General features: G+C 39.4%; 1 protein-coding gene across 23 annotated transcripts in view; it reads right to left on the bottom strand.

The window, feature by feature from the left end:
* Window positions 1–9,289: 9,289 nt before the first annotated feature.
* The window catches only part of LOC148045565 (poly(rC)-binding protein 3), a 62,712-nt gene continuing 45,378 nt past the window's right edge, over window positions 9,290–26,623 (bottom strand). For 4 of the 23 annotated variants that reach the window (XM_087716599.1, XM_087716606.1, XM_087716602.1 and 1 more), the window contains exons 10-15: window positions 25,082–25,147; window positions 22,412–22,490; window positions 21,689–21,748; window positions 18,757–18,809; window positions 12,218–12,387; window positions 9,290–9,982 (exon numbers count right to left, since the gene is read on the bottom strand). In XM_087716599.1, coding sequence (XP_087572725.1) covers window positions 9,946–9,982; window positions 12,218–12,387; window positions 18,757–18,809; window positions 21,689–21,748; window positions 22,412–22,490; window positions 25,082–25,147 — 465 coding nt within the window. In that variant the 3' untranslated portion in view covers window positions 9,290–9,945. Of the gene's footprint in view, window positions 9,983–12,217; window positions 12,388–18,756; window positions 18,810–21,688; window positions 21,749–22,411; window positions 22,491–25,081; window positions 25,148–26,623 lie in introns of those variants that run through there. The other 19 variants (XM_087716604.1, XM_087716613.1, XM_087716608.1 and 16 more) reach the window with 8 other exon arrangements.

The raw sequence follows: 26,623 nt of genomic DNA, 5'->3' as shown, positions 1-26,623 counted from the left end.
GATGTAACTAATGATTTAACTCCAAGGCTCCCCTCCTCCCAATTGAATGGCAGTATCACTTTTAGGGATGCTGCTGTTCTTTAGAAAAAGAAGAGATTCACATGTGAAAAAATAGGAAAAGAAATTGCATCATGGTATTTTAACAAGGTTAGTCAGGGTATTGAGAGTAAAAAATTTTTAATAGGGCAGGGGCCCTAACGTTGTTTTTCTCTACCCATTCATTTTGGGCTGAAGGTAAATGCTTCCAAGCAACTAAGTATTGGGTTTTCCCCCTGTGGGTCCTAGAGTCCAGGATTTCCTTAATTTCAAAATGTTGTTTGCCTTCTATCATGATAGGAACAGGAGGTTTGGGTGCATGTGGTCTGAGTTGTGAGATTACTTCTCATTTGATTAAACTAATGTGAAACACTGGATGGACTTTCCTGAGTGTCTTTGGGAGGAGTAATTCTACTGTTACTGGGTTGATAACTTTGGTGATTGGGAAAGGTCTGATGAAATGTGGCCCTAATTTTTTTGATGGTTGCAACGACTTCAGGAATTTTGTCAATAGGTATACTCTGTCTCCAACATGGAAGGGTTTGGGATCTACTTTTTTTTTGTCAGCTTGAGTTTTGAAAGCCTCTCTAGCTTCCTGTAATGCTAATCTAACCACTGGCCATGTGTTTCATAGGTTGTCTATCCATTCTTTTAGTGAGGGGATGGTGGGTTCCTCTGTGGGTTCCTCTGTGGGGTTGAAATCCTGGCCTGTTGCTACTCTAAAAGGGGTGAACCCAGTGCTTGAGTGCACAGCGTTATTGAAGGCCACTTCTGCAAAAGGTAAAAGATCAACCCAGTTGTCCTGTTGAAAATTAATAAAACATCTTAGGTATTGTTCTAGAACCATGTTCCGATTTTCAGTTTGACCATTGGTGCATGGATGGTGACTGGAGCTCAGTCCTTAGGTGGTGCCCAGTAAGTTTAAGAATGCCCCCCAAAATTTTGAGGTGAATTGGACCCCTCTGTTGGAGATTATTCTCTGTGGGGCTCCATGAAGGCGATAAATGTGTATCAGGAATAACTTGTCTAGACTTTTGGCAGTTGGGATCTTTTTGCACAGTATAAAATGTGTCTGTTTTGAAAACAAGTCTGTTACGACCCAAATGACAGTATTCCCTGCGCTTTCTGGTAGTTTGACAATAAAATCCATAGCTATCTTCTTCCAGGGTGCTGAGGGCTCGGCTACCTTCTGTAAGAGTCCTGGCATTTTGCCTTGACATCTTTTAGCTGACGCACAAATTGGACAGCTGGCTACGTAGCTCTCTATGTCCTTTTTTAGTGATGGCCACCAAAATTGCCTTTTAATTAGATGTAAAGTTTTTACAAAACCAAAGTGTCCTGCTAGTTTGGAGTCGTGGCACCTTTCCATTAAGTACAGTCTTTGGCTGGCTGGAACATACAACTTCCCTCCCACCCAAGCTAGGTTATCTTTCATCAGACAGTTGTCTTTGTGGCTCAAAAACCATTCGTCGGTGGTTAAAGCTTGGTTAAACGTTTGGGTGGTGTCATTGTCCTCCAGAGTGTCTCGTTTTCCCTGGAATCTGGTAGTTCCTCTAGGGGCTAGTTGGTTGTCTTGTATCATAGGTTTGATTACATTTGGCTTCATACTATTGTATTGCGGTTTCTGGATAGTGCATCTGTCAGGAAATTTTCCTCCCCGGGAGGTATCTGAGCGTAAATATAAACCATTTAAAGTACTGAGCCCATTGTACTTGTTTTGGAGAGAGTTTCCTTGGGGTCTTTAGGGCTTCTAAATTTTTATGATCCATCCAGACTACAAAAGAGGTTTTACTCCCCTCTGGGGAATTCTCCATGTTAAAAGAGCCCATCGAACCGCATAAGCCTCTTTCTCCCAAATGGCCCACCTTTCATTCAATTTTTTGGATGTGTAAGCGCATGGTTGTAATTGGTCTTCCTCAAGCAGGATGGCTCCTATCGCCACATCACTAGCATCTGCTTGTATGATGAATGGTTTCTCTGTGTCCGGGTGCTTTAGGATTGGTTCTGCTGAAAACAGCCGTTTAAGTTTTTCAAATGCTGCTTGGCGTTCCATTGTACAGTTCAAAGGCTGCTTCGGTTTCGGGTTTCCCTCCCCCTTCATTTTTAATGGTGATGGAGAGAGCAATTTGGGTGAAAGCAGGGATAAACCTCCGGCAAAAGTTTGCAAATCCCAGGAAGCTTTACAACTGTTTTCATGTTCTGGGTGGTTCCCAGTCAAGTACTGATTACACTTTCGAAGGATCCATTTCTATGCCCTGGTGTGAAATGCGGTATCCTAAGTAATCAATTTTGTATTGGTGGAATTCGCATTTGGAGAGTTTAGCATAATGTTTTGCAGAGCGAAGTTTGTTCAGAACCGCCCGGACTAGTTTTACATGTTCTGCCTTGGTCTCAGACTATAATAAAATGTCATCAATATAGACTATGCAGCCCTTATATAGATGCTCCTGCAACACTTTGTTTATTAATTGCATAAATACTGCAGAGGCCTCTTATAGCCCAAATGGTAGCACTTTGAATTGATAGCATCCAAAAGGGGTGTTAAATGCCGTTTTCCATTCATCTCCCTCTTTAATCCTGATACGGTAGTAAGCCTCCCTTAAATCCAGCTTTGAAAAAGGATATGCTAGCACACGTAGCCAAAGGGATTCTCCCTTTGGCTACGTGTGCTAGCATATCCTTCATGAGTGGGAGGGAATATACATTTGCCATACTGATTGAATTTAAATTTCTAAAATCAACACATAAGCGTTTGGAGCCATCTTTTTTCTCTCTAAACAACACTGGGGCTGCGACTTTTGGTCAGGCTGGTTAAATGAAACCCTTTGCTAGGTTTTTTTTTCAATGAATGCCCTCAGTTCTTCCATCTCCCTTGGAGACATGCTATACATCTTGGGTTTAGGGAGTTTGGCTCCGGGTAGGATTTCTATCGCACAGTCAGTGGAGCGGTGGGGTGGAAGCTCATCAGATGCTTTTTCGCTAAAAACTCAGCCAAGTCCTTATATTCTTTGGGTATGCCCTGGGTTGGCATAGTGTAAGCAGGCATTGCTGTTTCTAGATTTAGATTTTAGATTTAGATTTTATTTAGCATTTATAGGCCGCCCTTTTCCCTGAGGGGACTCAGGGCGGCTTACAATAGTAAGGGAAGGGGAGTGAAAGACAAAATACAGAAAAAAAATGTGAGATAACTAAAAGGTACTAAAACACAACATTCACTCAGCATTCGGGAGGGGCAAGAAAATTTATCCCCAGGCCTGACGGGCTAGCCAGATCTTGAGGGCTGTGCCGAAGGCCTGGACTGTGGTCAGGGTACGAATCTCCACGGGGAGATTGTTCCATAGCGTCGGAGCAGCAACTGAGAAGGCTCTCCTCCGGGTGGTCGCTCTCCTCCGGATGCTCTGCCCCCTCAGTTTCTTTGTCTGGATTCTCAGCAAAAGTCACGTGCATCTGCACTCTTATGGTGCCTTGCTTCCAATTAATTTTGGGGTTCCATTTTTTCAGCCATGCAAGACCCAGGACTAGTGTCCATTCCATGCCAGGCACCACTATAAATGTAAGCATTTTCTCGTTTCTGATTCCTATCTGCAGAGGCTCAGTGGCAAATGAAGCTGGCTTCCCACTCCCCTGCTATTGACCCATCTAGTTGGCAAAAAGCTATGGGGCTTTTCAGTTTCCTTACATTAATCCTCAACTTCCTTACCAGGGTTGGGTTGATCAAATAGCGGGTGCACCCCGAGTCCAGTAAAGCTGAGATTTTCATCCCCCTCTCCCAGTTGGGGATAGTCTCAGGGGCAAGATAAGTGGTTTAATTGGTTTGCTTACCAGTGGTTCATCCTCTGGATTGCTTCCAGATGAGTATGGTTCCTCCTGCTGTGAAGCCGGGGTTTCCTCCTCAAAGAAGGGTGGGGTGGAAATTCTATGGTCTCTCTGCTCCTCAGGGCCATCTCCTTTCCGCGCTGGCCAGGTTTCGTAGATTTCCCCCCCAATGGCTGATCTGGTTTCTTAGCCAGTGCCTGAGAACGGCATTCTGCAGCTCAGTGCCCCTGTTTTCCACACTTGAAACAGACTAAGGATTTCAGAGAAGGTGTAATTTGCGGTTTAAAAGGTTCTTGTTTCCATTGAGGTGGGGATTTCTGCCCGATACTGATTTCTGACCATGTCGATCTCTGCCTCTTCAGCAATAAGATACCACTCATGTAGATGGGTTGGGGCATCTCGGGCCACACAAGCATTGTAGAGTTCATCACTCAGCCCATCCTTGAACCAGCTTACCAGGATATCGTCTGGCCAGTTCACATGACATGCGAGGTCTCGGAATTCTTCGATATATTCTGCCACTGGCCGGCATCCCTGCTTCACAACTTTAATGCAGTCGCATGCTTTCCAGTCTGCGAGGGGGGTCCTCAAACCATTGTTGCAGGGCCATCATGAACCGATCAACATCCCTCAGTTCTGGTCCATCAGCATCATGTAAAGTCACCATCCATCTGGCAGCGGCTTCTTCCAGGGCTAGAGTGACCACTCACACTCAGGCTCCTTGGGTTCAAAAATCACACCCATATTCTTGCATGTAGGTGAGCATGTGTGCCACAAAGAATCCCAATTCTTTCGGGTTCCCATCAAATTTTACCCCCAGGAAAGGAGTTTTCCTTTCTAACTGCAGGTTTCGGGGTTGGTTCGGAGTGGCCCCCAACCCATGCGCCAACTGGGTGGGGGGTTTTCTGGGTTCCTAGCTGTTGCTGCTATGCTGTCAGCTTGATCAGCAGGGACCAGAAGGGGGTGAGTTCCCCTGGCGTCACCCCCATTTGCTGGCCTTCCAACGCTTCTCGGTTGCCGGTCTGGCTCCCCCCGGATGTTGAGATTTTCCAAAATTTCCATCACCAACTTTGTTGCATGCCTCTTCAGGTGCTGGCAAGGCGACGTGGCGGATTTAAATGTGGATTGGTCCAGTGCCGGGAGGCAGTAGCTTCATAGGGCAGGCCTGACTGGAGGAAGGCTGCAGTGGCTAGGCAGTGCCGTAGTTGGTCCACGTGGCACCGCCACTGTCTCCCATTTGGAAGGCTGACCCTGTAGGAACAGGGGGCGGTTACTTGGCTGATGGTGATAGGCACCCACCGAGGGTCCCCTGAAAAATTCTTGGCATACACCAGGTCCCCCTCTGCAAAATGGCGTGGAGCTCCCCCTAGGTTGCCAGGCTGCAACACCCCATAGGATGGGTGTAGCCTGTTCAAGGTGGTCTGCAGGTGCCAGCCCATCAGCAGCTCTTCTTCTTCTTCTAGATGCTGTGAGAGTGAGTCTTCTTTCAGTATCCCACCTTCGTGTTAGATTCTGGACAAAAGACAAAACTCGTACAGCTGAGGTAACTGGAACGAACAATTTATTAACAGCAACGGAACAGAGCACAACTATTTACAATTCAGCACCACGCCCTGCTTGACAGCTATTTATACTCAAACTGTCAAGCAGGGCAGCCAATAGGAAGACAGCAGAAAGCCCACTCTCAGCCCGGTGCGTCTTAACCAATAGGCGCAAGCCTCTGGTTGCTGGGCTGACAGTCGGCCTGTCATTCGTATGTCGAGGACTTGCAGCTGATCGCAAGTCGAGGACTTGGGACCGGTCGCAAGTCGCGGACATAACAGTTATGCTATTACAAAAATCTATGTGGCCACTCTTGGAATACAGTATTGTTTTCTGTTCTGACACTTGCATCTTAGAAAGGGAAAGATTGCTGGGGGGGGGGAGGGGGTGCAATCTCATTAACACAATAAGGTTTTGTGAGCATATAGATTATTTTGAGGGCATGTAGTTCACCATTAAAATAAGAACATATTTTTGTATTTTGGGGGGTTATTTGGACAGTAGGTTTCGGGCATATTTAGGAATGTATCCTGCCAAATTCAGGCAGATAAGCCTAAAGGAATTTTGCTAAAGAAACATTAACAAACTTTGGAACATTGAAATCAACTGTTAATATAATTTATTATTATTATACAATTGTATCACAGCGGCCAGTTGTTTCGCTGGATTTGGCATTGGTTACTAGTCAGGCTCCACCCAGTGGCCTAGGATGTTGTAACGTATTTTCGTAATATGCGTGCAGATCCAAGCAGCGTGGCTTTTTGCATTTGACTGATGGTGATTTTGTCAATTTTTAATTGTTTTAAATGTAATTCCAGTGCTTTTGGAATAGCACAGAGTGTGCCAATTACCACTGGAATTACCATTGCTAGTTTGTGCCATAGTCGTTGAATTTCGATTTTTAAGTCCTGGTATTTTGCGATTTTTTCATGTTCCTTCTCGGCGACCCTGCTATCACCTGGTATTGCGATGTCTATGATTGTGACTTTGTTTTTCTCAACCAATGTGATGTCTGGTGTATTATGCTCCAGTATTTTGTCCGTTTGTATACAGAAATCCCACAAGATCTTGACCAGCTGATTTTCGGTGACTTTTTCAGGCTGATGTTCTCACCAGTTTGTTGCTGTTTTAATATTATAATTTTTGCACAAATTCCAATGGATCATTTGTGCTACTGAATTTATATTCAGTCTGCGCAATTTTTTTACAGCAGCTGACTATGTGATCAACAGTTTCATCAGCTTCTTTGCAAAGTCTGCATTTGGCATCATCAGAGGATTTTTTGATTTTGGCCTTAATGGCATTTGCACGGATAGCTTGTTCTTGTACAGCCAGGATTAGTGACTCTGTTTCTTTCTTTAATGTTTAATGCTGTTAACCATAACCAAGTTTTTTCACTGTCCACTTTATCTTTTATTTTTTCCAGAAATTGGCCATGCAATGCTTTGTTTTGCCAACTCTCCATTATTGATTTTATCACATCTTTTCTGTATTTTTGTTTCATCTGTTGGATCTTCAATAGATTTTTGTTCTTTACTTCGATTAATAGATGTTCTTGACTTTCTTTTAAATAATCAGCAATTGCATGTTTTTCTTCTTCAACTATTTGCTTCACTTGTAATAATCCTCTGCCACCTGATTTTCAGGGCAGGTACAGTCTATCAGTATCACCACATGGATGTAAACTGTAGTGCATTGTCATTAGTTTCCTGGTTTTTCGGTCTTTGGTGAGATTCACAGCCTTTGGGGATGGTTGGTAGCTCAACAGCTCGAGTCCTAACCAAGGACCTAGGAACTGTTAAGGTAACGTCGGAGGATATAAGCTGTTCCAAGTAGGGTGGTTTTTTGTAGAATCAGAATGTTCAAGTCTGATAAATTTAAAATTTCCAAATAGTGAAGTTGCCCTTTAGGTATTGCTCCAAGGGCTCCAATTACAATCGGGACAATGCACGATTTCTTTTTCCACAATCACTCAACTTCAATTTGCAAGTCCCGGTACTTTGTGATTTTTTCTTGCTGTTTATCTTCAATTCGTGCATCTCCAGTTATTGCAATGTCAATGAACCATACTTTTTTCTTTTCAATTATTGTTATGTCAGGTGTGTTGTGGGCCAAGTGCCTGTCAGTCTGAATTCTGAAGTCCCACAAGATCTTGACCTTCTCATTCTCTAAAACTTTCTGAACCTGATGTTCCCAGTGGTTTTTGCTGTACTCAAATCCAAACTTTTGGCACAATTTCCAATGAATGATCTTAGCAACGCGGTCATTGTGTTGTAGGTAGTCAGTTTGTGAAATTTTGCTGCACCCACTGATCAAGGGGTCGACTGTCTCGTCTTTCTCATTACAGAGGCGACATTTGCTGTTGGTGGTAATATGTTGAATTTTTGCCTTCATGCAGTTTGTGGCTAAGGCTTGTTCTTGAGCTGCCAAAATAAAGCCTTCTGTTTCTTTTTTCAGTGCTCCTGATCTTAACCAGTTCCAAGTTAGCTTTTGGTCAGCTTTGCCTTCAATATTTTTCAAGTATTGGCTATGCATAGCTTTGTTTTTCCAATTTTCAGCTCGCTTCTCAATTACTTCTTTCTTATATTCAGCTTTTGACTTAGTTGCCTTTAAAAGGCCTCCTTTATTTACTTCCTTAATCATTGGTTGTTGTTGTTGTTGTTGTTATTATTATTATTATTATTATTATTATTATTATCAAGTCATTGTTGACTCTCTGCATCACAAAGATTTTCTCCATGACAACCTGGTCTTTCAAATCTTCTAATGGTACAGTCATTGCTATTGTAACTGAGCCCATCCACCTTATTATTAATATCTAATGACTGTGGAAAACCCCAATATTGTAAAGATACAGGTAGTCCTCGACCTCCGACCACAATAGAGCCCAAAATTTATGTTGCTAAGTTAAACATTTGTTAAGTGATTTTTGTCCCATTTTACGAGCTTTTGTGCCACAGGAATTATGTGAATCATTGCAATTATTAAGCTAGTAACGTGGTTGTTAAGTGAATCTGGATTCTCCATTGACTTTGCTTGTCAGGTCGCAAAAAAGGTGATTATATGACCATGGGACACTGCAACTGTCATAAATACATGTCAGTTGCCAAGTATCTGAATTTTGATCATATAACTATGGGGATGCTACAACAGTTGTAAGTGCGAAGAATGGTCATAAGTCCCTTTCTGGTCTCTCTAAGCTGTGCTGGATGAGGAATTCTGGGAGTTGAAGTCCAAAGGACTTAAAGTTGCCACGGTTGAGAAACACTGCTCTAAGCAGTTTATACCTAAACTAATGCTCTGTTATATGTTGAAATTCTAGAATTCTGCTATATATAGTCCTCATGTTACAAATGTAACTGTTATAAGTTGAGGACTATGTGTACTGGGAAATTAGACAAGGATAAGTACGTTTAGAATTGTGCTTCTTGAATTTCTGGTTTGTTTGTTTGTTTGCTTAAATAGTGCCTGAAACATTTGGAGGAGAGGGGAAGAATGTCTTCATCAGATGACATTTAGTGTTGACAAAGCTCCCTGAATTCACTGTAATTTGAACACTCCCATTATAAAAAATTACTCCAATGGCAACATCTTAAACTCTCCCCAATCAAAGTGGGAAATACTGTAAATTGAGAAGATAAATGATACACAAACCCCATCAACAAAAAGCACTGAAATCAACATTAAGACTTATTATTAGCAAAGCTGCACAGACTTTATTGAATTTAAACAATGGCAAACACAGCTGGCTCACAGAAACTGGAGCGTTCCTAACCTAAGTCCAAAACTCGGTGGGTGACTGTTTTCAGCAGTTCCTGCCACATTTTGAATTTAATTTAGTTTCATGCTCTCTGTTTTCCACATTTCAGGAAAAGGTTTTTCTCCCCCCCACCCCCTTGTTGATTCTGGTAGATTATGAGAAGGGCTTCTTCTGGCTATGCCATTGCAAAGCAGCAGGAAGCACCAGGGAACCAGTGAGATTGGCTGCTAATGCTCACTGGCTCTTGCCTGCTCTGCTTAATGGGAGAAACCATGCCAGATTCAAAGGGTACTTTTAAGGATGAGCAGGAACCCATAAGGTTAGAAAGCAAGAGAATAACGACATAACTGAATATCTATTTCAAAGCAACTCTTGCCCTCAATGAGGCTCAGTCTCAGAATTACTGCAGGTACTGAAAAAAAGCTGAGAGAGTTAAGGTAACAAGGTCCATTTAAACTCTGGCTAAGAGAATGCCTTCTCTGAAGAATTAATGAAAGAAAATCCAAGCAAAATCTATTTAGATTAGTATGCACTTTACAACTGAAACACAGACTGGCCTGGAGCATAAATTAAGTTTTAAGAAGAAAACCAGGAGCGCAAAATGGAAAGACGTTTATCAACATGAGCGTGTGAGTGTGGATGTGCATGCACACATTCCTTTTTGAAGAAAAATATCCTAAGAGTTAAAACAGGTATGTGAAGTAGTAAATATGCAGACTGTACAAGCTGAATGAAGGATAATTAACTTGATGGAGTCAGGTGATGTAGAATTAAAGATGACAAGAGACAAATTAGAGTGCGCCCATTCCAGTGACCTCAGACGTCAGCCTAGAAGAAATAAAGATACATACAGATGAAAAACAGCAGGAGTGTTTGCAGTTCATGAGGAAGGAATCACAGGATCACCATGCTCTATCCTTCATATAGTGAGTTATTATTATGTCCATTCCCATTGTGTTCAGTGCTGTTGCCCTATCAAAAGGTCTGAAAATGCTTCTAAACACAATGGAAATGGGCAGAATCCCAATACTTCAATGACAAATAGTCAGTTACTTGGAACAGTGCATATATAGTAGTCCTCCGCTTACAACAGTTCATTTAGTGACCAGTTGAAATTACAACATCCCTGAAAAAATGACTTATGGCCATTTTTCACACTTACATTTGTTGCAGTACCCCCTTAGTCATGTGATTATAATTTGGATGCTTGGTAACTGGTTCATATTTATAACAGATGCAGTCTCCTGGGGTCATGTGATCCCCCTTTTCAACCTTCTTACAAGCAAAGTCAAGGGGAAAGACAGATTTACCTAACAACTGGGTTACTAACTTAACAGCTGCAGTGATTCACTTAACAGCTGTGGCAAGAAAGGTCAGAAAATGGAGCAAAACTCACTTAACAAATATTTCACTTAGCAACAGAAATTTTGAACTCTATTGTGGTTGTAAGTCGAGGACTACCTATATTACATTGCAATCTTAAACTATCCTAGAACCTTGGGAAAAATCCAAGAGTCAAAAGTACCAAATCCAGTCAGAACTTTCTGAGACGGTATGCTTAAAATAATAGTATTAGGCAATAATGATTATTTATATCCCATTTAAAAACTGTAAAAAGTCCTGTTTTTGCTGTGGAACAATGCTGGCCAGCATTTTTATTAGTTGCACTACTGTACAAATAAGTTCAACAGGATGAAGGACCTCAATGAATAGCACCGCATTTACTGAAATTGTCCGAGCGTTGATTATTTTTGACCATGTTATCAATATTGGGGGCAATGAGAATCTTGCCTTTTTCACCTGGGTAATGTTCTACTTTATCACGCAAATTCTGTGCATTCTCCAGCTTCTGCTTAACTGAAAAACAAGCAGGCCTGATGTAGCACCATAGAACACATTCTTAATCCTTTTTTCCCTATCCAGATATACCATATATTTTTTTGCCTGTATCATGTATGCCAGTTTCTTCTCCATGGAAAATAATTAGATAGTAGTCTTATATTTACAAAGATTATTTTATCCTGCCTCTCTGCTATGACAAGCAATTTTATTTAATCTTGCTATTAGCAGATTGTCTTTATTTTTTAAAGTTTTTGCTTTAATACATAGAAAGGAAAAGATACAGAAACGAATGAAAAGCAAATACATGGGGAAAAGGAAAAGAGAAAGGAAACATAAATAAATAATAAAATAAATAAATAAAAGCTCAGCTTTAAGCACAGCATTAAACCTAATCTTGACCATATAGTAATATTGATTACTCTTTCCATTATACTGATAAGATAGCAATTAAACATAATCTAAGACTGTAAATCTGGGAAACATTTATGGTAATGGGAAATACACTTTTGGGAAGGAAAACATTGCTTAAAGCTTATTGTGTTTTGTATATGAAAACATTTAGTTTTCAAAGTTAAATTTATGGTACTAATTCCTCAGAAATGCTTATGCTATTCTCTTAATTGCTAAGACTAGAAGCAAAAAACATGTTTAACAGATTTTTTTAAATCTGCGGAATGTAGACTAGTTAATAAATTTACTATGAAAAAGAACAGCTGTTTTAACTTCAATATTAATGAATTTTTTATTTATGAAAAAATATTGTTAAAATGAAAAGAATTTGACATATCTGGCTAAGTAAAATGATGAATTAAGGAAAAAATAATGACTATAAACTGGAAAAGAAGAAACAGAGAGAAATATTTGATTTAATGCAATTAATTGAATACTCTGATAATTTACTGAATGGTTGCATAACATCAATCAAAATGGTGATGTTACATTAGCCACATTGTTACATTACTACAATACTAATACAGAGTAGTAGTTTGGCTGCCTAAGACAGGTAGCCCATGTGGTTCACATTTGCATGCTTTCCAGGTGTACCACAGTGGGCAGCTAGCTCTGCATTATTCAGCTGAAATAGGTTTCTAAAGACATTTACTTCCTGGAAATTCTGATGCAGTGGAAATGAACGTGCTATGAGTATTATAGCCACTTTGTTTAACCAATTATGAACAAGTTGATAAAAATAAGAATGAGGGTCTAAGGAGGAAATCTCACCTGGCATTGATGAGGTATTGAGCAAGGCTGATGTTAGCTGGGGTTCCTGTGATGGTGATCTGACGCTCTGATGAGCCTTCTGTGGCATTGGCGATTTTGATCTGGGCTCCAGACATCTGCCTGATTTCATTAATTTTGGTCCCTTGGCGTCCAATTATGCAGCCTATTAACTAGGAAAAGAGATATTAGGACTTTCTTAAACTAACTCTTATGGTATTAAGAATTGTGAACAACAAATAGCACAAAACTGACAAGAAATCTTAGTATTTGTTTCTCTTTTGTTTTGTTACTAAGAATATGCTGTAACTATGCTCTTTCTTATAAGATAAGACAGGGCAATTTTTAAACTACTTCTTTTTTTTAGCACTACCCACTATAACTGTGGAAACATCACTAATGGAGATTGGAGCTGCACTAGCTGGAGAAAGCTATGAATTATTAAGGCGGAAATCTTCCTAGATGTTTCCTTATTTAAAATGTAATTTTTACATGAGATTCACCTGGCCAAGTATGCTTTGTTGTGATGGAATATAGCACATATAGAATATATAGCAAATATAGATATTTCTATATACAAACTGAAAAACTGTATATTATTATTTTTAATAATTATTCTGCCTTTTTATATGTAACTCAAAGCGGTGAACATACTGTACCTAGTGTTCCTGCCTCCTATGGCTGATTAGGGATTGCATTGTTCCACAATGGTAAGGCAGGACATAAAGCGAGATTTGGACATAACATGAAATGGGGTCAGACTATAAGATCTCCTGGGGGACCCCGTCTATCCCTTCTATCTCGTTATACATTTTCTAGTCTTGAAGAAAAACAGGAAGCTTGAACTCAGGAAACTTGAATGCCAAACCACAACATCTGTGTAAGTAGATCAGGTCAGTTGGAGGTCTTGCTTGCGAGACAAACGTTATAGCATAACCACATGTCGGTATGTAACTAGTGCTTCCTGCATGCCAACTGCAGCCTAGACATGAAAGGGCAATACGGTATAATCTGCTTCTTTGCTTAAAAATAAGGAATTTAGCCAATAGAAATGATTTAGCACATTTCCATGTTAGCTGTTTTGAGGAAGTTATAAGAACACGCTTCTCCCTAAGAACCTCGCTCAGACGTCAAATGTGGGTTTACACTGTCTTAGCCATTTGGCCAAATAAAGCTTTTCTTGATTTCTCAGTCTGAGTCTCCTGATTTTCTGCAACATTTGTGGCGAGCCAGCCAGGAGATAAGGAGCGATATTTCGCTGAGGACGGCACGGACTGACCAGTGCCCAATTGGGTCCGTCTACCCCTACCTTCAGGCGCCAACAGAGAGTGTTTCTCTGGAAGGGGACTCACGGCCCCCTTTGGCACTTGGTGGTCACCGACCGATCCAAGAAATACCACGAGATTAAGACAAGTTCATAAATAATGCCGGCTGAGAAAAGAAGATGCCTGCAGGCTAGTATTGTGGGAATTGTAGACCCACTCGGTTGAGAGTGGAAGAGGAGGCCCGATCACCCCCCTGAGCCTGGGATAGCGTCCCTTCCTAATGGAACCAGTGTATCCTAATGAGGGTCTAGAATTGTGTGTGTGGTTAAGTCACTGCAGTTCCTGAAGGCGACCGTGATACTCCAGCATCCAAGGTCGGTGACAGTGTCTTAGAAATAGAACATGGGTGGTGAAGGAAGTGTTTCTCGATCGCCTGTTCAATACATGTTACTCTATACATCTTGATCTTTAAAAAAATATGCCAGCGCTTGCTGGGAGATCCAAAAAATTAGAAAAGAGAAGACACTGAACACCCCAGAACAAAGAAGAAGAAAGAGAAGGAGAAGGAGAAAATCCAGATGAGATGCATGTCCTTTTTGCATCCATTTTTCTGAACTTACCAGTCTACTTAGGCAGACATAGGAAGTCTGATGGAAATTTTATTCACCCCAGAGAAAAGAAGGCTGGTGAAGGGAACCATGAATAAGCCTTTTGCAGAAGGATCATGCAAAAGATCCAGACTGGACATGGTTACTGAAGGAACCAGATTGGGAACCTAGTCCATTCAGCTGCAAAACTATTGGATCTTAGTTTTGTTAGGACTCAAACAAAAGTTAAGAACTTGGGGAAGGTCTATCAAATTCAACAGAAACAGGATGAAAATCCAGGGGAAATCCTAGAATGCATTTATCAAACCTTTAGGCAATATACCAAATTAGATCCTGAGGCTGAAGAAAATAAGAGAATGGTAAATATGATCTTCATTGGTCAGTCTGCAGATGACATTAGAGCCAAATTACAAAAGAGGCCCCCAGGAAAGACATCTCTAAACTTGTGGAATTAGCATACAAAGCATATATTAATTGGGTTCAAATTTCAGAGAAGAAGAAACTTTAAAAGACATTTTTCCTCACAGAGGCTCTTAGACAGAAAGAGTGGGAGGCCAGGGGACCTGCCGGAAGAATCAATAGTTAGAATACCATGCCTGATTAGAGGACGAGCCCTCCAGTTGGCAAAAGGAAAGACGGTTAAAGTCTACACAGACAGAAAATATATATTTAGAGTTTTACATGCTCATGGGGCTATTTGGAAAGAAAGTGCCTGTCTCTGTTGTGCACAAAACAACCTAAAGACAGGATGGAATGGATCCCAAATTTTGCCCTATTAATTACTCTATGAATTTACAAAGTGGGGCGAAAAAGAACCCTTTGTTTGGGAGCGGGAATAGAAACAAGCGTTTGAAACCTTGAAGTAAAAATTGTCTCAAGCTCCTGTTATGGGACTTCTCAACCTCAAGAAACCTTTTAATTTCTATGTGGACTCGAAGAATAATAACCATGCCACTGCTCTTCTGATAGAGGAAGCTAATAAATCAACTTTTGGACAACCAACTAATTTATAAGTATCAAACTCTCCTCACTCATAATCCTCAAGTGACTTTGAAACAGACAAATGCCCTAAATCTGGCCACCCGCTTGCCTAACTAGGGGCCTCATGGGTGAGTCAAATGGTGGGAGAATTAAACAAGCAAAAGAAATCCAATAATATTGTGTGTCCCTTAGCCCACCGTTTCTTAGCACCTCTAGTCATAATATTCACGTGAGAGACAAGTATAGGTAAAACACTGGAAAGGAGAAGAATTCAAAACCCAAGTGGAAGGGCCTGTATACTGTGGTCAGGTGTTCTCCACTTGCAGTAAGAGTGGTGGAATCCAAATTTTGGATTCACTGGACTCGAGTTAAGCCAGCTGCTGACGAGTCTTGGGAGGCAGACCAGGATGAAGCCCGTCCTTTAGTGGTACGCTTGAAGAAGCGCCCCCCCATAACTGTCCTACTGGCAATGGGCAGACTACATATGGAGCAGAAGAGGCCTTACTGGCATCACCCCTGGAAGCTGACGTCTTTACGTATGCCTGAAGATTTGGAGAAGGAAGACAACTTTCCAATTGTTAGATAGTTGAGCATACATAGCTATAACTGCATTATCAGTTGCTTTAGTGAGTGTGCTTGCCCTTATTGTGATTTGCTGTGTTGGATATTCATTCTACTGGAATCACTCCCTCCCCAGAAAGGCAGGGGATGAGTCAAAAATCATTGATTGTGACAGAGAGCATTACGAAACCACTGGAGACACTTATGTTTGAGGAAACCTGGGAGTGGGCTCTCTGTAGCGCTGTATTAGTCCTAGGTCTGTGGACATTGTATGTTACAAATATAGGTGGTTTTGTGGCACACATAAGATTGAAATTGCCCTTTCCCAAGTCACGTATAACCCTAACCTTCTTCCTGACATGGTGATTTTGTAGATTAAGGGAATTGTGATTGGGTAGGTCCTGTGTAAAGGACAATTATGAGTTTTTTGTGGCTTTGGCTGTTATTGGCAAAGGGCCTGCTGAGTGATAGTATCCTGAACAGTAGTTCCCAGTGTTGTGAGAATGCCCGAGTGACCCCCCTTGCCCTTGAGGGAGGATCCGGGGATGTTGAGTACCCCAAGGTACAGGGAAGGATCAAGGCACAGGGTGTAGATGCTTTGGGACAGGTCCACTCCCACCAAAGATGCATTATTGATTGGTGGGGTCGATACTCTGAACCTAAGCCAACCCCAAGTCCTGTAGACAAATGCCTGACAATCCCATTAAAAAGTGGGATAGAACAAAGGGGGAACGGGCCCCTGCAACAATTGAGAAAAGGGAGCTACATGTTAAAAATACTGGAATTGGGTCAAAGCCTAATTAATCAGACTGATCCTGACCTAGGTCAGAAATGCTGGATGCGCTTGTCTGCAACCCCTTCATTTTACAATGCAGTTCCAGTTGAGCCAGATCTTTGGGAAAAGACCAGGGCCACAATAGTCCTTGAGAAAGGTGACAAATGGAGAACCAAATCAGCAGAAGCCAAGTTGCAAGGTGACTTTTATAATGCACTCAAAAGGCTGGGGATGAGCTGCCTCCCCATTGTTGGCCCCATAGCCGTGGGTGTGGAAATCATAGGGTCATCCTCCTTGTGCGTCAAACATTATCAGGAACCTGGAATTCCTGTGGGGTCACTGTCAGAAGAACAATGTCCATCAGAAGTATACCTTGGCCCTAGAAAGACACTTGTGGACATAAAATTAACCCGCAGTATGTCTCCATCTGCCCACAATCTCTTCCAACAGAAGGTCACCTTCTCGCTTCTGCCCCCCCTCCTGAAGGTCCCTGAAGCCTCCAGAGGCCTCGGGGGGGGGGAGGCTGGTTTCTCCCTCCCCAGGCTCCTATAAAGCCTCTGGATCCTGGAGAGGTGTGAAAAAAGCATGCCAAAAATGGGGGGGAGCGCCTCTCATGCGCGCATGTGCACTGGGTGTGTGTCACACATTGCATTATGGATATGGCACACCCGCGCATGAACCCCCTGCACTCCCCCACCCTTATGGCCCGTGAGCCAAAAAAGGTTCGCCATCACTGTTCTAGGCTAAACCTAGAATATATAATTCTATTGTTCATGTGAGAATATCATTTCTCTATATAGATGCCCTGATTTAGAACATAGAGATGATTTCATTTTGTACATTATTTTGGCTACTGTCAATGGAACAATTGTTTATAACAGTTAAAAGTTTTAACTTTTAAAACAACTTGAAATACCTACTGGATTTATTATTAATTAGTAGAATCTTTTTTGCAATCATTTTACATAGAAATAGAAAAGAACCATTCATTCTAAAACAATAAAAACTATACCTTAGAATGGAGACTTTTTATTTTCATTTCTATCATATAAAAACATCGGCCTGTTCAACCCAGTTCAGGCAGAGAAGATATGTTGCACAGCCAGTCTGCTAAAGAAATCCAAGAGAGCCATTTTTGCTCTTGCCCTTGCCCCTGCCCAATGGAATATTCTTCCCCCACTTCAGTGGTGGGATACGACTGGTCGCCCCGGTACAGGCATATCATGCTTGCTGGGAGCACCAGGTACCGTTCCGGTATGGTGCTCCAGAGGGCCCACCCGCTCTGCTTACCGCTATTTGAGCCGATGGGGGCTTACGCGTACGGAGCGCACGGTGCCTACGCAATGCTCTGCCGAACAGCTGGAGTGTCGCGGGTGGTAAATATGCATGTGCATGCTGCACACATTCACGTGGTGGACGCCGGGCCCCGTTGCAGCGTACCAGTTGCAACGGGATCCAGAACCCACTACTGCCCCACTTTCATGGCTTTCTGAAAAGAAGTTAAAATATGGCTCTGCAGCCTCACATGGTTAGTCCAGAGGAGTGAGCAGCTATGGGACTGGCTGTGCCCTGAGAACCCTTCTTCTAACTTTGAATTAATTTTAACAAGGTTTTATCAGCCTTCTCTCTCTCTACATTTTTCAACTCAATATATTGTTTTTATATTTTAATACTTTGTTGTATACTGTCTAGACTCTCTACCTGAGAGAAATGGGCAGTTGAGGAATATGAAAAACAAACAAACACAATTGAGCTTTTAAAAAACTTAATAAGAGTACAATTTCTTCACCAGTAATTCCAAAAGAAGTACAATATATTTGATTTCTTTTTTAAACAAGTGGTTTGAGTTGCTTTGCAAGTTTGTATCTGAAATGTGGGACTATGACATTTACATGAAGACCATTCCAAAGAAAAAGAACTATTCTAATATAAGAGTACTCAGACATACAAAAGATCCTTCCATCGCAAAAGAAGTGCCATAATGGGACAGATCAGGATTGGGATGGGTGTGGAAAACAATTCACTTCTCATATGGTAGCATGGTAGGCTTTAGATATTAAAACTGAAAGGGGCAGAACTTTCAAACTGGAGTCCTTGATTCAAGCAAAAAATGCTGTTGTTTATCAGGAACGCTAACCAAGCAAATTTTCCAAGCACCAAGAAAGTTAGCAAAAGCAGATCTTCCAAAATCATTGTTTTATTTCTCAGTTTAATAGCTTTACGTACCCACAAATGAAATTGCATGCCTAAAGTCAATGAAGGGGCTTTTTTGACACTATGTCACAATGAGAAGTCATTTTTGGCTACATACATTTATCAAATGATAAGCAGAACACAAGATGCGATACTCACATCATTGGGAATGGTGAGTTCATGAGTACTGGCCGGGGGATTGGCATCCAAACCTGAGCATATGTAAGAGAAAATGGTCATTGCTTAAGGAGAAAGTATTGCACTTTTCATGGCATTTCACCAAAATAGCAGATCTTGTGAATTTCCAGACTGCACTAAAGCCAAAGGATAAGGAAGGTCAAAGATTTCAATAAATAACAGATGAAAAATGGAGTTCTGAAAGCATTTGCTGTAATATTTCACTAGATGACAATTGAATAGATTCTGTGATACTGGGTTCTATGAATACTAATATCCACACCTCATTTTTTTGCCTTTTGGAATAAACAAGCTGGCCTATACTGAATTTTCAGTTTTCAGTGTTCAAAATGTCACTATTGGTTGATGAAATAAAAGATACAGCTGCTTAGAAATATTGGGGAGTACTTGTAGCTATTTAGGAAGCAAACTATGATGTAGTGGTTATTTTAAACCCCGCACACCCCAATGAATTAATATCCTCTATGCTGCTCATTGTGTATGGATGCCATTTGCAAGGGAGAGGAATACTATATTTTAAACCCAGTTCTGGTGAAATAATGGAGTTTTATAGCAAAATTACTTTGAATTATATAGCATGAATGACAGACATATTTTGCCAGTAGGGAAATGGAATTTCTTATGATCTTGAGAATTAATAGCAAGGATTATTTATATATATATATTTGCAAAGTACAAAAACAAATTATTATAGGCAGTAAATCCATAATAGCGTGAATGTTTTTACATGTTTAGATAACATATTTTTTGTACTGAAATTATAGAGATCCAAAGAGAAATGTGGACTTTAGCAAATAATTCCCACAGGAACATGTTGTAAAGTAAATGTTTCAGAATGGAAAGCAATGACCTAATAACTTGTTAATAGTTATATGCCCAAAACCTAAGTAATATTTATTTATAATATTTTTCCCATCTTTATTACTTTATAGCTAATAAAGTCACTCAGCCAAGTTTTCATGCCTATGGTGGGACTACAATTCACTGTCTAATATCTAATAAAAAGCGGTCAATCACGAAACCTAGGAATTCTTCTTTTTTAATAAGAGTCACAGAACGACAGTAGTTTGGCCAAGTATAAGAGTGAACACTATTCTAAAAACTTTGTTATGACTGTGGATAAAAATTTGTGCAACCTGTTGGGCAACCTTTAATGGAACAGTATGTACAATATATAGCTTTCTGAAATCAATACAACTCCAAGAAAAGAATGAAAATACATTCTTAATCACCCAATTTTTTTTAAAAAAAATCTGTATTTATGTAGTGACTTTCCAGTGCCTAAATTGCTTCTTGTTAGAACTTCGCATGCAATCTTAGCCATGTGAATAGATTGAGGATACAAATTTACATAAAATCTACATATGAATTAATCACAAGACTTCCAGGGTGTAGGTACATGCAGAAATTTTTAAAAAATTTAAATGAACAAGCTCTTTGTTATGAATAATTCATAATGTGCACAAATACAAATATGTGAAGAATCTTATAATGTGTACCTTATTAAAAAACAGAGGATGTGTAAGGTATATATAGTTTATGCAATATTCTGTAGTTATGAAACTTTCCAGATCAGACAATGAAGAGTTGCTAGGGAAGACTTGATATAATTCCAACTTCATGATCTCCCCTGATATTGATATTAAATATTTATAAGCGTTGACAATGATAGTTTGCAGACTGCATCTCAGAGAAAGCACAGAAATTTGAAAGTACCGTATGTTCCATTAAGACTAATAAGATTTACTTCCATGGAACTGTTCTGGGATCAATCTGAATCTGTGTAATAGTGCCCAGTAACTGAATTTTCAGCATAATACACAGTACTAACCAAAAACCAAAAAGAAAGGGATGGGAAAGAAGCCATATTCTGCTTTCCACTACCTGGGAAGAAATAAGCAGGAATACGAGAGAAGAGATTCACTAAGCAATCATCCAAAAACCTGTTCAGACTGCTGAAACTTAGAAATGAAGCTTAGTAATGCTGAAGTCTGCACCCATCTACTTACAGATTTGATTTGTAAAATTTTTAACAAAGTCAATGCAATATACAGCTGTATAGGATTGTAGCTGAAAGCATTAGGATTTTATGAAGTCTTGGGGCCTGTACAAGTGAGGATCTGAATTTATTTTAAATTTATTTATTGATAGCTGAATTTATTTTCAGAGATTCCTAGTTTCAGGAGAAATTATGTGAATTGTCAGATTGATAGAAAATGAGGAGTGGTATGCTGTGGTAAATGTGTTGTTATAATAGCACAATAATATTAATGTCTTTCATTTTTAAGACTGTTATATAATAGGAATATCTTACACAATGGTACATTAAAATATTTTTATGCACAAGTTTTTTTATATGGATATTATTTTTACTTCGCTCATTATCACATCTAATAGTATCTAGTAAATGTCTTTTATTCAGCTACAAAACATACAAAAATCATTCTATGAACCAAAGCCAGGATCTAAGTATGAGCACAATGGTTTTACTTGGATTTTTAATTTGTTATGGCTTCTGCTAAATCACCGTTTCTTTTAGAAAGTGTGTGTAGAGTGCAATGGAAAATGAAATGATGCTGTTTACTCCAAACCAAAATTTGGGGATGAAAGAACAGTTTCAAAAGCTGAAGAGAGACATAAAGATGAAAAAACTAAAGTCTAAAGAGGAGCCATTTTTACAGTAACGTATCATTCTGCTGGAGAGTTATTCTGAAAAAGGGCTAGGTTGTCTTAATTGCTGGCATTTATTTATTGTCGTGTCATTACTATTGTTGTGCTGTCTTGCCTCCTGAACATCAGTAAAACTATCCCATCAATATAATCAGAACAACTGATTTATTTATCACTTTGCCAATGACAAAAAGAATTCTAAGACTGTATTTCCTTATTTTACCTGAGGATTGGCTCATCAGATTTTGAGCTTCTTCGGAGGAATGTAAGGGCAGCTTTTCTCCTGAAGAGCAAAGAAGAAATACATTTAATTTTTTTTTTTTTGCCTTCAAGGAGAGAAGCAATGTTACTTCATCTAGGAAGCTCAAAATATGATGAACAAAATGGCAGAAAAAGCAAGTTTTAATTCAAATCTAATGCAATGCTATTAAAATATATGTTCAGTAACATGTAAATAATATCTGCCATCCTAGTTTTCTACAGTTTTCCCCTTTTCCTAACGTTTCTGAGTTTATCAAAAATGATTTTCAGAAATCTAGTTGAGCTAAAAGTCTGGCCTATTCTTAGTTTTCCAGTGGTAAAAGCACTGGTTCAAATGCTAAGCATTCATTAGTCATCTATATATCTTTGACTCCTAGTAATATAACTTATAATATCATAAACAATCAGGGACAAGTATGAGACATTTATCTTTGCCTCTCAGTGCTGAATGCATTCTTACCCCGACTGAATGATTGTTATGACGTAGGTGTCTTAGAGTAGATAATAGCAACACATAACAAATATATGACCTGATCTTGTCTCAACTGTAGTATCTGCCTCTTGTCCCCTCTTAATATTTCCACTGCAATTATATCTCCTATTTCTAACACACCAAGCTTAGAAAAAGAGAGAACTGCATAGGTAAAAAGAGAAGGAAATCTGTAAAGGGATTTTGGGTACGTACCAGGGAAAGCAGGGGTGGTCTGTCCAAGGGGAGTAAAGGGGGTTTGCTGCATAGCCAACTGGTGGAGCTTGGTCAACTGCTGAGGGGTAGGAGGGATATTAGAACTAAGAAGGTTATTGTTATAGAATACAAGTCACACTGAAAACCAAGAACAAAATTATAGTAGTAATGTTTTTAAGAAAGAAATCAGGAAGCCATGTGGAATCATGGCAACATACAGGTTTTATAGAAGGACTTGGCCTGGGAAATTATAATTGGTCAAATTTCTGGCAGATGTGCTCAATCAGGATCTGAAACACAGCAACCTAGTTTTGGTGTTGTGTCTTTCCAGATGAAATTGAACATATGTATGTGTTCGTCACAAAACATGAACCAAGTAGAAGAATATATGGATGTGAGATTATCATCTTCCAAGGAGGTTCTACTGCATAGAGACTATCAGTGTTTCTGGAGCTGTAATCTGGAATTGGTAGAAAGTTTCATAACTGAAACTTGAAAGTTCCAGTATGTGTTTTGGCCAAAATAGGTATGTATTTCAGATCCTGTTCATCCCTTCTTGTGCTTTTAGCATTAGACTTCTAATAACTCATTCACAAAGAGGAAGCCAATTCCAATATATTTTATGCCAAATTTATACTATTATTCAAACACCAAAATAACTTGAAACCAAATATGTTTTTAAAGCCATGCTGTATAACAGCCTGAGGTAGGAGGATGATAATTACATTCTGATGTCATTACAGAAACTCCCTACAGCATAGAAGTGGCTGTGGGAAGCTCCACTAAAGTCATCCAGGTCAGCCATCTAAACTATGAGGTTCTGATCTTTTGAATTCAGAAGGGGGAGGGCACCAAACCAAACTCCTGCTCTTGTAGCATATCTGAGTGAAAGGATGCAGGGAAGTCTGACATTGGTGTTATAACAGTCAGATGAAGCATTAGAACCAGAATACCTGAGAGGCTGAAGAAGTCAGGAAAGTTACAAGAAGTTTGAAAAGTAGAGCTTTTATTAGTCAACCAAGAAGGCAAGCAAAACACGAGAAACATATGGCATCATAGAACCTATGTTGTCTTGAAATATCTTAACCGGGGGGTGGGGTGGGGTGGAGGGGTTAGAATCTAAAACAATTACATTCTATATGAAGTACTCCAAAATAAAATGTTCTGTTCTTCAAAAGTGTGGCATTCATTTCTCTCTATGCAACCTTCACTATTCCTAATCACAAATTGGATAGTCTTTAGGTTAGTGTACTGGAAGCACCATGGAATTTTGGAACAAGAAGTAACTAAGATTTAGTTACTGCTTCTTAACCAGAAGATTGTCTATATAATCTTTCTGTCTTAATCAACAAATTATGGTTTTAATTTATAGTAAAGTGATGGAATATAGAACTTCTTTACTGGAAAATTAAACTATAGTTCACACATCATGCTAAGTCATAATACGGTTAGTTTACTTTAGTATAAAGTGTAAACAGAGACAGAAAGTAACACAGAGCTGCCCTTCTGATTTCAGTTATGATTGTGTACATTGGAGGGAATACACAATTATGACTAAACCCACTGTGGGTAGGATGGGAAGATTTGGCTTCGCAAAAGTCACTATCTGATATAAGTAGGAATTTTAAAAGAAAACAAATCCATGGATGATTCAATAGTGCTTCTTTCTTATGAGTGTTTTTTTTTTTGCCAACCAAATATGTTCTTCATATCTTCTTTACAGGACTGTCAAATTTGACATCACCTAATGAATATGAATTTTATTCAGCCTTCTCCTCTCCTACAAGAAACTATATGTTCTACCAGGAAATTTGATAGGACCTGATGCAGAGGTATAGAAACACAGTCAGGAAGTTGTTGGTGGTCTAGCTGAATTTTTATTCATTATATTTGAGAAATTAGAACTGGTAAAGTACCAGATGACTGGAAAATAGCAGACATTGTCCATGTCTACTAAAATGGGCAAATGGAAAAATTCAGCAAACTACAGACTACTTAATCTGATTCTAATACAAGGGAAAATCCCAGAGCAGATGGTAAAGATCTTGAAACAATTTGCCACACTAATCTTACCTCATGTTTTGAACAAGAAGCTTCCGTAATAGATTGTTAGCATGTTGCAGACACAATATACAGTATCTTGACTTTAACAAAGCATTAGATAATTATTCAATGACATGCTAAACATGGACTGAATGGCATGACATTTCATAGCTGGTTCAAACTCAACCATGGCTTAAACTTAACCATGCAAGGGGTTAAATTGGTTAAGCTAGTTAAACTTAACCATGACTTAAAATTGCCAACTTAGCTAAGCATGACAATTCATTGGTGACTCAAACTTCTTCAAAGAATGTTAATCAAAGGGTCCTCATCAAATTGGAGAGAGGTATCAAATGAGGTTCATAAGGATTAATTCTCTGTCCTCTATTTTTGCTAATGATTTCAAAGATATAGAAATGCGTATCTAATTTATAGATATAAAACTTGGATGGGATAGCTAATATCCTAGAATACGGAAATAAAATTCAAAAATCTTAATACATGGACAAAAGTATGATACATCTTGATACATCTGAAAGTAACAGAGTGAAATTTAACAGACAAGTGCAAATCTCTTCATTTAGGAAACAAAATCACATACACAGATATATGATGTGGGATACCTACTTGCAAAAAAGATCTTGGATTAGTAATTGATTGCAAACTGAATTCATTGCCAAGAGTGTGATGTGGCTGCAAAGAAGGCAAATGCAATTTTAGGTTGCATCAACAGATATTTAGTTTCCAAATCACAGGAAATAACTTACTCCATTCTATTTGATTATCTCCACTTCAAATACTAAGTTTACTTCTGGGCAACATACATTAAAGATTCAGAGAAGTTGAACAGACTCCAAAAAGGTCAATGAATAGGGTCATGGGATTAAACACTAAGGCCTACGAAGAGAAATTGAAGCTAGACATTGCTTGGACAGTGGGTTGGACTAGATGACCTATAAGACCCCTTCCAACTCTGTTAATCTGTATCTATCTTTAGAAAGGATACTTGATCACACGATGTTCTCCTGTGTTCCACAGAGCAATAGATTTCATAACAAGATGGCAGATCTTGAATCTTGATTGAACTTTAAAAAAATATTAACAGAAAGAGTATTTGATAATGGAACCAATTATCCAAGAAATTGATGGGCACCTCTTCATTGGACATTTTAAAGTGGAACCTAGGCAGTCTTCTGTCTTTGATATATTAATTTGAATTCCTAAATGAAGAGGCAGTTGGACTCAGTGGCTTAAGTGACCTATTTTTTCTTCTTCTGTTCAGTCATGTTCAATTCTCAGAGACTACCTGCTCAAGTCCCTGAGGTTTTCTTGACAAAGTTTTTCAGAAGTGGTTTGCCTTTCCCTCTTTCCTAGGGCTGAGAGAAAACAATCAGCTCAAAATCAGCCAGTTGACTTCATGCCTAAGGTGGGACTAAAACTTACAGTTTCTAGTCAGATGCTTTAATCACTAAATCAAACTGGCTCTCAAGTCACCCTTTAAAACCAGAAAAGCCTTCTTCATCAACCAAGCTAACCTACTGTGACTTTATTGCCATCAGAAGCAGTGGCTCCATGTGGATGGATTTAACAGAAGATAAAAAAATCAGATGGAAGAGAAAGAAATAGAACATCTGTATTTTATGCATTTTAAGAAGGTGAGATGTTGAATACTACATAGGCCTGAGAAGTAGACAATTGTGATCTCTGGTTACTGCAAGTCAAATACCTATTTCACAGTGTTCAGCTCAACCCCTGTAAATTTGGTATCACCAAGTAGAATTTTCTTCCACATATAGATTGCAATCAGAAATCGATTCTGACAATTGCTTCCAATTTACAACTCCTCCATTTTAACATTCATGTTTATAGATTCTTATGCACTACATTACACACTGTTCAGTATTATAATGTAATCTAATTTTTAGGACCTGGGATCCAATGGAACATTTTTTAAACCTTGAAACTGTTGTTTATTCACCATATCATACTGTGTGCTGGACCTTCAGAAATTATAAGGGCAAGTTTATCATAATAATTCCTGATGAGAGGGCTTGTCCTTTTAAATGCTCAAAACTTCAAACCCTTTCTACTTCTAAGATTTTATGGAGAAGTTATTTGGGTTTCTAAATTCCATCCAATTCCACAAAACCTAAATATGTTACAATAATT

Source organism: Thamnophis sirtalis, unplaced genomic scaffold (genome assembly GCF_051295495.1).
Source record: "Thamnophis sirtalis isolate CommonGarterSnake01/CBP01778 unplaced genomic scaffold, rThaSir2_p1.2 scaffold_5, whole genome shotgun sequence".
Lineage (NCBI taxonomy): Eukaryota > Metazoa > Chordata > Lepidosauria > Squamata > Natricidae > Thamnophis > Thamnophis sirtalis.
The sequence above is the reverse complement of the archived record's forward strand: the minus strand, read 5'-3'. Positions and strand labels throughout refer to the sequence as shown.